At 37.6% G+C, this 12,986-nt stretch overlaps 1 protein-coding gene across 1 annotated transcript in view; it reads right to left on the bottom strand.

The window, feature by feature from the left end:
• LOC136857637 (DNA-dependent protein kinase catalytic subunit) overlaps positions 1–12,986 on the bottom strand; it is an 873,484-nt gene that overhangs the window by 243,332 nt on the left and 617,166 nt on the right. Inside the window, exon 37 of the mRNA XM_067136445.2 lies at positions 11,850–11,979. Within this exon, the coding sequence (XP_066992546.2) occupies positions 11,850–11,979 (130 nt within the window). The remainder of the gene's footprint in view (positions 1–11,849; positions 11,980–12,986) is intronic.

Here is a 12,986-nt window from a genome sequence, read left to right as displayed (position 1 = left end):
AGGCATGTGGTGAAGACCTAGCCTTTAAAGAAATCTGGAAAAACGCAGGGAAACCAACAATCATAAATTTACATCAGCATGTAGTCAAAATGTGGATCACACAGAACATCCCAGAACACTGGACCTCAGGCGTAATCCATCCATTATTCAAAAAAGGAGATAAAACTAGTTCAGACAATTACAGAAGAATAACCCTTTTGGACTGAGTAAACAGTTGTTATTTCATTTATAGATTTCAAAAAAGGCTTACGATAGTATACAGAGACCCACTCTTTTAAAAATCCTCAGACCAAGCTCGATAGTTGCAGTCGCTTAAGTGCAGCCAATATCCAGTATTAGGGAGATAGTGGGTTCGAACCCCACTGTCGGCAGCCCAGAAGATGGTTTTCCGTTGTTTCCCATTAAGGCCACGAACACTTCCTTCCCACTCCTAGTTCTTTCCTATCCCATTGTCGCCATAAGACCTATCTGTGTCGGTGCGACGTAACGCAGCTTGCAAAAAAGACTCCTCAGAGTATATGGCCTTCATCCTAAATTAACAAAAATTACTGAACTAACTTTAACCAACACAATTTCAAAGGTAAAGTTCAGGGAAGAAATGTCAAATGCTTTTACAATAAATACAGGCCTCAGACAAGGTGATGGATTATCCCCAATGTTCTTCAATGTGGCTCTAGATTATATCATGAAAATTTGGCAAAAAGAAAACCTACCTAAAATTGAAATTGGAGCATAACCCTCAATAAGGACAAACTGCCTAGGTTTTGCCTTTGACATGGAAGAAGTCCGTGCTCAGATCACCAGTCTCCAAAAAATTGCATTAAAAATAGGATTACAAATATCCTTTGAGAAAACTGAGATCATGCCAATAATATCCCTCGACATAAACAATGTCCAATAACGGACCATTTATATTGGTATTATAAACAAAGTCATCATTAATGATAAAAAAAATTAACATAGACCTACAATTTAAATACCCTGGAGAAATCATTATGCAGAACTTAAGCAAGAAAGCAACATGGATGAGTAGAACCAACAAAATGAAAAAAGGAAAATTCCTAACCTGGTCATCTTACAGTATAACAAAAAAATGCTTGTCAATAGACATCAAGATCCAACACTACAAAACTGTAACTTTGCCCAAAACCACTTATGCTTGCAAAACCTTGTTTCAAATTAAAAATGAAAGAAGAACTGATCAGCACCTCAAAAAAGAAAGAAGAATTATTAGAACTTGCATAAATAAAAAGTACCAGGTTGAAGGAGTCTGAAGAATCCTCCCCAATGAAACTGTCTATTGAGAGATTGACCCAGTTACCAGCATGATGAAGAAGGAAAGAATATCTTATTTCTTTCACCTCTTGCAATTACCAGAAAACAGGATTTTACGACAACTAGTGATGGGAAATCTGGGAAAGAAGACAGGAGGGCAGTGGATCAAAGAAATTCTAGAGGATCTCAAAACAGTTGGACTCAAAATTACAGATGTAGAGAACAAGAATAAAACTACCACCCTTCTTAAGAAACACAAATTTTCAACTGAAATGATGCACAGAAGGCCTGTAGAGATTTCAGATGAATTAAGAACACTGCGATCAGAACGAATGAAGAAGTACTGGGCAGATAAGAAGAATCAGATAGTACAATCTTCAAAGAAAAAGTGTACATGGAAGACTCAAGTGGTCCAATAATAATAATAATAATAATAATAATAATAATAATAATAATAATAATAATAATAATAATGGACTATCCCCATTGCTCTTCAACTGGTGCGCTTCAGAAAGTTGTACGGGAATGGAGAAAAACTGGTGCACCAACCCACCGACTGGGGCCAAAACTGAAAGGCATAAAATTAGACTGCTTAGCATTTGCCGATGACATGACACTAACTGCCCAAGATATCTCTGATGCATAAAAACAACTTGAACTACTACAAGAACAAGCTGCGAAAATTGGATTACAAATCTCGTTTGAAAAAACAAAATTTATGATCGACCTCAAAATCGCATCAAATGTACTTTTAATGGGCAAAACAAGATCTTTAGAGTAAATGAATTAAAGTATTTAGGTGAATGGATTACAGCAAACTGTAATGAAAAGAAATCTATTGAATCGAGACCCCAGAAAATGGAGATTGCTTTTCAGTTAACAAAAAATATATATACAACAAAAAGAGCCTTTCCTGGAACTGCAAAATCTGACGTTATACAACTGTAATCAAACCTGAAGCGCTCTATGTTTCAGAGACACTCAATCTCCAACACAAAACAATAAAACACCAAATAGAAGTGAAAGAACGTAAAATAATGAGAAAAATCCTTGGGCCAAGAACCAAAGACAGTGTACATTATCCAAAGCCTAACACAGAAATATATTTAAAAATTCCCAAAATCACAGATACAATGCGAATACAAAGAATTCAATTCATGGGACACTTAGAAAGAATGGACCCGAACAGAATAACGCACAAAATACATGCATTCATAAAGAACAAGGCTACTAGACCGAATTGGTACAAGCTTACAGAAAAAGATCTGAAGGCATTGGGATCACCAAACCTACTTGACTGGAATGAAATCAAGAAAATCACTCACACATGGGGTTTCGAGGAAGAAGAGAAGACTACACAACATACATGGTCAGAGAACGAAAACAGACCCAATCATTGCACATGAAGGAATACTGGGCCAACAGGAAGGCTAGAAAGTGTTGATTCAGCGTGGTCCTATGCGACCCATTCATGAATAATAATAATAATAATAATAATAATAATAATAATAATAATAATAATAATAATGATGAGGGACAGCAACGAGAAAGGACATACTAAACGCCGCGTTTGACCACTTCGGTCAGAATCTGTATGGACTAAGGACGGACGTATCATTATTCTAAGCTCTGATGGGAAGAAAATTCAAGTGACCACACGAGCTGACCTTAGCAATGTTATTCAAGCAGCTAGGGGGTGAAACAGTGTGCAGTAACGACAATGCGGATTAGTTTAAGTTTATATTATAGTGTTTTATTATTAAGTGTGAATGTGATTGAGTGCATGAAGAGCCAGCGCGATATCAGAGGAAATACGCAGGTAAGAAGCATGTATTCTTCTTGGTATTCTGCTTTGTGTGATGAGTACTGTTATAACCACTGCCAGCTGTGGACCTGACTGTCCCCCTACCCCCAACCTCTCTTATCCGAGAACGGAGACACCCCGCTGCCAGAGCTCATTAGTGAAAGTATTTCAGGTCAATGCACGTTCATTGAACTGCATTCATTTAAATTCTCAATCCCTACCTGCTCACAATGAGGAGCTAACAGCTCTCCTTGAAAACAGCAATGTACACATAGCTTGTATCAGTGAGAGCTGGTTACGCGCAACTATCCCTAGTAGTATGGTACACATAACGGGCTATAACATTTACAGGCATGACCGAATAGATAAAAGGGGCGGAGGAGAAGACTTCTACTGTAGAGATATTAAATGTAAAATTGTATGCACATCTGCCCACTGTGCTGACCCGAGACCTGAGTTCATTTTTGCCAAGATCACTGTGACAACAGTTAAAGCCCTAATAGGAATTGTTTATCGGCCACCACGGGTAGGTCACCTCTCAGACATTGAAGACATCCTGCAGAGACTATCACCTGCTTATGAACATATTTTAATATTTGGAGACTTCAATACTAATTTACTGGAACAGGCTAGAGATACAAAGCAACTCTTAAGTATTTTCCAGATGTGTGACATGACAATACTTCCACTAAAACCGACAAATCATACCTCATCTTCACATACACTAATTGACTTAATGGTCACTAACAACCCACAGAAAATAGTATCACATGGACAAATTCCTACCCCTAGCATATCGACACATGACTTAATATACTGTACTTGTCTTACTCACTCAAAGTACCGAAGTATAAGTCCAGATACATCACATTCAGGGACATTAAACATATAAACTTAGATCATCTGAAAGTTGACGCCTTGAATAGTCCTTGGGATGACGTAAAAAATATAAACGGTATCTATAAGAAAGTTGAAACTTTAAGTTCACTTATACTTGGTCTCCTTGAAAAACATGCACCAAAGCGTACGGCCAAAGTCTCCCGACCTCCTTCTCCATGGCTCACCGATAACATTAAACAAATGATGTCTCACCGTGACGCGTTACACCAGCTCTACAGACGCATACACTCTTCCAGTGCGCTTGAACAGTATCGGACACTTCGAAATAGAATTGTAATAATTCGAAATAAGGAATTTTCTACTTTACAATCACCTGGCTGGAAATTTAAATGTGTCAAACACTTGGAAACAAATTCATTCCATTGGAATTGGGAAAGCTTTGCCCCAGCCATGTAATCCAGACATCTCTCTGAAGAGATTGAATGATCATTTTTCTGAAATAAAAATTAAACCGGAAATACACACAATATCACAGATTATAAAATCTCTTCTGAACCAGCCACCACCAAATAGACCATTCTTTGAATTTTGCGAAGTCACAGAGATTATAATACCAATATAAATGGTCCATTATTGGACATTATAAATTTTCAAGGTAACTCATTCTTGGTTGCCAGCGTTTCGCCCTCGTGTGCTAGGGTGGGCTCATCAGTTGGTACCTAGCACACCTACCAATACGCTGGCCAGTGCATACCGTGGAGGCCACTGCGCAGGCCAACTGGAGCCACCGGCAGTGCCATCGAGGAGATGCTCACGGCAAGACAACTTGAAGGAATTTAAGGATTTTATGGCTCTAATGTTGTGGGGGAGAGAATTCCATATTGGCCTGCGCAATGGCCTCCTCGGCATGCACTGGCCAGCGTATTGGTAAGTGTGCTAGGTACCAAATGATGAGCCCACCCTAGCACACGAGGGCGAAACGCTGGCAACCAAGAATGAGTTAGCTTGAAAATTTATAATGTCCAATAATGGACCATTTATATTGGTATTATAAATTTACTCATTCAGGACAAATATTTCAGATTCCCTTTGGGAATCAACATCTATGTCATCTGATGGCCAAGCAGGCATCAATTTTTGATAATGAGACAAGGTCTCTTAGTGCATTGGCACTGCTGGTGGCTCCAGTTGGCCTGCGCAGTGGCCTCCACGGTATGCACTGGCCAGCGTATTGGTAGGTGTGCTAGGTACCAACTGATGAGCCCACCCTAGCACACAAGGGCGAAACGCTGGCAACCAAGAATGAGTTAGCTTGAAAATTTATAATGTCCAATAATGGACCATTTATATTGGTATTATAAATTTACTCATTCAGGACAAATATTTCAGATTCCCTATGGGAATCAACATCTATGTCACAGAGATTGACGTGAAACGCGAGGTATTATCAATCACATCATCTGCTGTAGGACCTGACGAAATACCCATACTCATAATACAACACATCATTGACATTATTCTTCCCGCCATTACTCATATATACAACACATGCCTCACAAGTGGCCTCTTTCCAAAAATGTGAAAAAATGCCGTTATAAATCCTGTTCCCAAAACTTCCTCACCTGTACTTACAACAGATTATCGACCTGTTTGCATACTTTCAACTCTCTCCAAGCCTCTTGAACGCATAGTACACATGCAATTAACCGACTATTTAAATAAATACTAACTACTTGACCCTTTACAATTGGGTTCCAAAAAGGGACACAGTACGGCCACTGCCCTGCTGAAAGTTACAGACGACATGAGACGTGCTATGGACAAAAGGCAGGTGACGTTACTTACACTTCTTGATTTTAGCAGCGCTTTTGACACAGTAAATATAGACGTACTGGTTGCTAAATTGAAATCGCTTCACCTTGGACAGACAGCTCTAGAATTCTTTCTCTCATATCTTACGGAATGAAAACAACGTGTAATTCTTCAGAATAGGTCATCCAAATGGGTAATGAAATATTCAGTAGTACCACAAGGCTCTGTACTTGGACCACTTCTCTTTGTTATCTATATTAACGATATATCGACACGGCTAAGACACTGTAAATACCACTTGTATGCTGACGATCTACAGATCTATTATCATTCCAAACTTTCAGACATCAATCAAGCAATAGGTTATATGAACTCTGACTTAAATAATATCTGTGCATACGCTCATGAAAACTGTATTTTAATTAATCCATCAAAATCTAAAGCTATTATTGTTGGGCAGACGAAACAAATCAGTGCGGCAAAAAAACAAAAAACATTCCTCCACTAACTTTATCTGGTAAAATTATTCCGTACGAAAACTCAGTAAGAAATCTTGGTGAAATTATAAATGAAAATCTTAACTGGGGAGAGCACATTACAAATATCTGTAGAAAAGTGTATGCGTCCCTTCATACACTAAAATATCATCAAAATATGCTGCCACTAAATATGAGAATTAGGCTTATAAATACTCTTATCCTCCCTATATTTTCCTACTGTGACGTAGTAGTAATTGATGCCACGAGAGAACAACTAAACCGATTACAATGTGCTATGAACTCATGTATTAGATTTATCTTTTTCTTACACTATGATGTTCATGTTACCCCTTATTATAGACAACTTCCCCTTCTAAAATTTGAACAATATAGAAACCTCCACGTGGCAGTATTAATCTTTCGAGCATTAAAAGAGAATATCCCATACTACATATCTTCACAACTCAATTTCCTATCCTTTCCACCAGCATAACACACGCTCCGGCAGTACACTTGCTATCCCTCTCAGCAGGTCAGCAGCATTTAGCTGTTCCTTTGTTGCAAATGGAGCTAGAATATGGAATTCTCTCCCCCACAACATTAGAGCCATAAAATCCTTAAATTCCTTCAAGTTGTCTTGTCGTGAGCATCTTCTCGATGTGTGCCGCCAGGCTGAATGAATCTGGTAGAGTGAATGTGTGTTTGAATGTACGTTTACTGTGCTTATGGTATTTTGTGTCATTCAACTTTTAATTTGTAACGATAGTTTTAAGACATGGCTAAGATTATTTATAGAGTTTATGTTATTTTGTTTCATAGTTTGTAATGGTAGTTTTAAGATAAGATAATGAATATTGCTCTCAGATGTAAAATGTTAATGAAGTGTGGTTAAGTGTAAGAGAGGACCATGAGTCCTAACTTCGCCACTACAAATAAAGGCAACAACAACAACAATAATAGTAATAATAATCCCGTGGGGGTTTTTGCCTGTTCCCCTACTGGGCGCGTCCCAGGTGGTGGATCGGGGGGGGTCCCCGGACTTGTCCGGAGGGCTTGAGGGAAATAAAATACCTCTCGCGGACCAAAAACAGGCACACCCAGAAAACATCTTGAGGCAACATCCGAGGCTCAATACCTTAGTTGTAACTATGAGATTGACAAAGATCAATCTTCCCATTATCTTCAACTTACTAGCATGATGGCAACGTCAGTTAATGATACTACTACCCCAGGTCCTAGTATTCATACTAGGTTTTCTCGGTCATCGGATTCTGGGGGACCGAGAACATCATGCGGAAATGTATCGGAGCTTCCCAAATCTCTTCGCCCGAAGGAAAAACATTTTATTGGCACTTTAAACATCAACATGCTTTGCAAAATTGGAAAGTTGAAGCACTTAACAGACACATTAGACCAACTCAACATCCAAATTCTGGCACTCCAAGAAACTAGGTACAGTGATAAAAATCATTTTGAATCAGGAAACTATAGAATTTATAAAGGTAAACAAGCTACCCTCGACCCTAACAAAATATTACAATTTGGCACTGGTTTTGCAGTGACAAAAAATATCACAAATTCGGTATTATACGTTACATCTCCTTCTGAAAGAATGTCGCTAATGACAATCAAATCAGGAAACAAAGCTTATACACTAATCAATGCACATGCACCTACAAACAATTACAATCAAAAAGACCCACAGAAGGTAGATGACTTCTGGGAATTACTAGAAGAAACTACAGCCAAAATTCCAAAACATCATGTCAAAATTCTGCTGGGGAACTTCAATGCACAAATTGGCAAAGAGAAGAAATTTAGGACCACTGTAGGACTTTGCCCTGCTCACAAAAGAACCAATAAAAATGGAGAACGTTCAATTGGCTTCTGAGAGAATTTCGATCTAAAATTGATGTCAACTGATTTCCTAGCACTTCCACAAAAGAAAATGACATGGAGATCCCCGAACATGCATTTAGGAGAATTTCAACTACACCATGTGGCTATTTCCAAGAAAAACCAAAAAAAAAATTATGAGCGTTAAAGTCAAAAAGGGAATTATTGACTCCGACCACCACCTATCTCTTGTTAAAGTAAAGTTTCAACCCAACAGAAAGAAAACCAAAACAATCAGAAACCCAAGAATCGACCCTGAATTTCTGAGACAGAACTCAGACAATTTCCTTGCGAATATCTCCAACGATGCTCCTTCAAACTGGCTAGAACTCAAGGACACACTCTTGAAAGCTTCACAAACCATCAGCAACCCCTCATGGAAATGCAAACACAGGTGATGGAATGACACCTGTGACAAGGCCATAGAAGTCAGAATTAGGTCCTGGCTAAACTTGAGTTCCCATAAAACTGATCAAAATCATGATGAATTCTTCAAAACACAGAAACAAACCTCAAAAATCATCAGATCTGAAAAACAAAAATAAGATCAAAACAGACTGGCAGAAATCAAAGAAGATTTCAAGAAAAACAATACACAGAACTTCTACAGAACATTCAGAGAAGAATTATCCAATTACCAGGCACCTAGTCTCTGTTTCAAACGTACAGATGGGACTTTGGAAACAAGTAATAAGGGAAATTGTGAACTCCTAGCAAACCATTTCATGGACCTTTAAACTGTGAATCTCCGAAAGAACAATTCACCTATGAAAAACCAACACCTAATCCAGATTCAGAACCCCCCACATTACAAGAAGTCAAACAAATAATCAGATATTTAAAAGACAACAAAGCACCAGGAGAAGATGGAATAATTGCTGAAATGTTGAAAATTGGAGGTGACAAACTGGCCCAGAGTATTCAAAAAATCTTACAGGACATCTGGTTTTCTGAAGAAATTCCGGAGGATTGGAAATGTGCATTGATTCACCCACTTCACAACAAATCAGATATTAATAACTACAGAGGAATTTCTCTCCTCTCACTCGTATATAAAATCTTCTCTAAAGCTCTACTTAATAGATTAGAGAAACAAACAGACCACCTGATCGGAGATTATCAGGCTGGATTCCGAAAAGGAAGATCCTGCGCAGAACAAATCCTAAACCTAAAAACCATACTAAAGATTCGCAAAACCAAACAAACAGTAATCACCTTTGTTGACTTCAAAAAGGTGTAACACCTTTGTTGACTTCAAAAAGGTGTATGATTCCATAGATTGGCAGACCCTGTTCAACATACTAGAGGAATTTCAAGTCAACAGGAAAACGAGGGAGTTGATTAAACAAACTCTGACCAACACAACATCAAAAGTTAAGTTCTTGGAAGAAATTTCTGAACCGTTCGAAATCAGAACTGGTGTCCAACAGGGAGATGGACTATCCCCACTACTACTCAATTTAGTTTTGGAAAAAGTGATTCGTGAAGGGAGAAAAGAAACTAAAGGTTTAAACATTGGCAGACTTCTTAAAGACAAAATTCACCCTGATTGCTTAGCTTTCGCAGATGACCTTGTGATCCTTTCTAACAACAGACAAGAAGCAATCCACTCCATAGAAAAATTGCATGAAATAGCCACAAAAACCGGACTTCAAATTTAATTTGAAAAGACGCAGTTTATGGAAGGAACTAAATCAAGATTCGACAATCAACCATTAATCACCAAATGTGGAATAATTTCCCAAGTAGACAAATTCAAGTATCTAGGTGAAATTATTCAGCGAGCAGGGTTAAATCAGGAAGCTAAGAAAGAACTGCTAAACTGCAAAGGGCTTACAAAATCACATGGAACAGATACAACAAAAGATGTATATCAAAAAAATGCAAAATTACGACACTACAATACAGTCTTCAAACCAGAGGCACTTTATGCATCTGAAACACTGATCATTGGCGGCAGGTCACAAATGAAAAGCATTGAGAAACAAGAGAGGAAAATTCTCAGAAAAATCCTAGGACCAAAGTTCGAAAATGGAATTTGGATGAAAAAGAAACCACACAAAATTTTTCAATTCACAGAAAAAATCACAGATACCATCCGAAGGAGACGACTAAAATTCTTACGGACACCTACACAGAATGGATAACAACAAGGTGAAAGAAAATTCTAAATCTAGCTCTAACCCTGAAAATCTGCAACAATTGGTTAGCAGAAATTCATGAAGATCTACAAAAAATGGGTACTGAGGATGAAACCATTCAAGATAGAATGAAATTTAGAAGCTTAGTAAACAAACATAAATTTGCAGAGAAACCAACAAGAAAAAATACAGGCTGGACAGAAACACGCAGAAAGGAACACAGTGAAAAAATGAAGAGATATTGGGAAGAAAAGAAGAAGAAACATTGTGCAAAATAAGTTCAAACGTGCTCCACAGTTCGGCACAACGAATAATAATAATAATAATAATAACAAAAATAAAAATAATAATAATGGATTTATGAGAGTTACCCTGAGTAGTTTAGGTTTAAAAGTTAAATGTTGAGTGTCCTAGTAAGGTTGTGATCACGTTGTGGAGCTAGTGTTTGATTGGTACCTGTACAAGTAACTGTAACTTCTAGTATCAAGAGAAAGCTGAACTGAATGAGGATATGCTATTCATAATCTGGAGTTAACAGACTGGATCAGCAGTTTGTCTCAAATGGGATGCATTTTGGTCTAAAGAGGATACTCAGAACTGTCCAACCATTATCACTCGCACACCCAAATGCTCAATGAGTTTCATTCTGGGGAAAAATTCACTGTGTCAAATATCACATTCAAGTCAAAATACATTTACTTCATACATACTACCATAACAGAAAAAGCTTCCCATTTGAGACAGGCTGTAATAAAAATAATTTTCATAATCTGACCTAGTATTTGATGAGCTCTATTTGAATGATGTCTTAGGTACCATGCATCAATGAATCTACCAAACCTGGGCTTGATCATCCAGATGGCTAGCAAATAGGAAAGTATTCTTGCAAGTTGCTGTTTGTAAGAAAAATAAAAATGTTATTAATTAAGCATTTGTTCAACTGCTCGAGAAGCTGTGGTATTAGATTTTCATCCCAAGGCGTTCTTTAACATACCAGAAGCCAATGACTTGGACTTGCCACATTTAAACATCCTCAAATACCACCAACATTAGCCAAGATTAAATTATATACAGTACTACTGTTCTCAATATTTTGTTGTTAACCAGCGTAACTGAGTAATTACAGCATAGTCCACCAGATAAGCTATAGAAAAATATATTAGATAACATCAAATTTAGCACTTACCAGTATATCAATTTAGAGATTACTTTAAACCTAGTATGTAGTAATTAATAAAAGGAAAATGTAGAATATAAAGCTGTAGGATATCAGTCAGTAGACTGACGACTCACTGAAAATTTTAGTGTGGCACGCTGTATACATGTACACGAGGAGAAATAGACAACAAAGAACTCGTAACACCTGGTACCTAAGCCACAGGAATTACGTGCACTAAAAATCCCCAGTCCAACCCAGAATCAAATCAGAGAGCCCCTGAGCCCAGTACACTAACTACCCCGTCAACCAGTTTCACACAATGATGAACTTAACAAGATGAGAATGGTTGACAGAACACATAACAAAATAATTACAGAATAAAATAGCAAGAGAAAAATAAAGCTTACAGTCTACAAGTAAGTCTGTAGATTGATTTTACCTACCTTCATGTAACTGTTTTTCTCTTTAGCTGAACACCAAAACTGCAGTGCTGTTAAAAACCGACTACAATCTCGTGATCCCATTAGCTGCAATTCAGAGATGAACAACCATGGCAAAAGCTTTGTTTTGCTCCTGAAATTAAAAAATTTTAAAAAAAATAAATAATAACTTCCTCAAGTAATCTTTTACATTGAAATAATACAGATAGATTGATAGATCGATTGATGATTGTAGTTTTTAGGAGTCTAACATTTAGGTCATTGGCTCCCAACAGCATGGAAAGAAATGATAAATTTATTAATATTTCACACCGAATAAGATATAAATGTATATGAGTTTAAACCAAAAATTTATTGTAACATCAAATTTAAAACACAAACTAAGTAGATAAAATAAGGGAGTTAAAAGATAAAAGACAAAGTGTGATTTAGAAAAGAATTCTATTAAAGTTCATTTAAAATACAAAAAAAAGTTAAAAATAACTAGACTACTATTTTAATGCTAAAACCGGTGAAACAGACCATCGTTGCTCATAGAACGGATGAAGAGGTCTGCTGACTGCTAGTCATCTTATAGAATGAAGGATAGGGTGTTTGGAAGTTTTAGACTACCATGCAAATTGGCCAGGTCCCTGTACTTTCGTAAGGATTTGTACTATGGTCTGATGGGCACCACAAGTAAACACCGGGGGAGATCTTCTCTCTTTCGTAAATAAGAGTATGTCGCTATACTATGGCCGATCCAAAGATGGCAAAATACCACTGCTTCTCTCTGGGACACCCAAAGGGCAGTTTTCCACACCTTCGTAGTTTCTTTAATCACTCTCAGCATAATTAAAAGACATGCAACCTACCATTCCTCCTCCCAGTGAGACATTAGAACGCATCTGTGATGAGAGGGAATGTTGCTAGCAGAAAACAGCTAAGGCAATGGGGGTAGTGCGACTGAGTCTATGACAGCCTTATTAGCTAACTTATTCCATGCTAGACCCATGAGGCTGGGAGCAATATAAATGTAATTCTGCTGCTTATTTTCCAAATCCTGCCCAGCAGATAACAGATGGTTGTACCAGAGAGAGTTGCGGGAAACACGTATATTGTCTACATCGAGCTCAAATAGTCAGTACACAGAAGGTATTG

This window comes from Anabrus simplex, chromosome 1, assembly GCF_040414725.1.
Source record: "Anabrus simplex isolate iqAnaSimp1 chromosome 1, ASM4041472v1, whole genome shotgun sequence".
Classification (NCBI taxonomy): Eukaryota; Metazoa; Arthropoda; class Insecta; order Orthoptera; family Tettigoniidae; genus Anabrus; species Anabrus simplex.
This window is presented reverse-complemented; position numbering and strand designations above follow the sequence as displayed.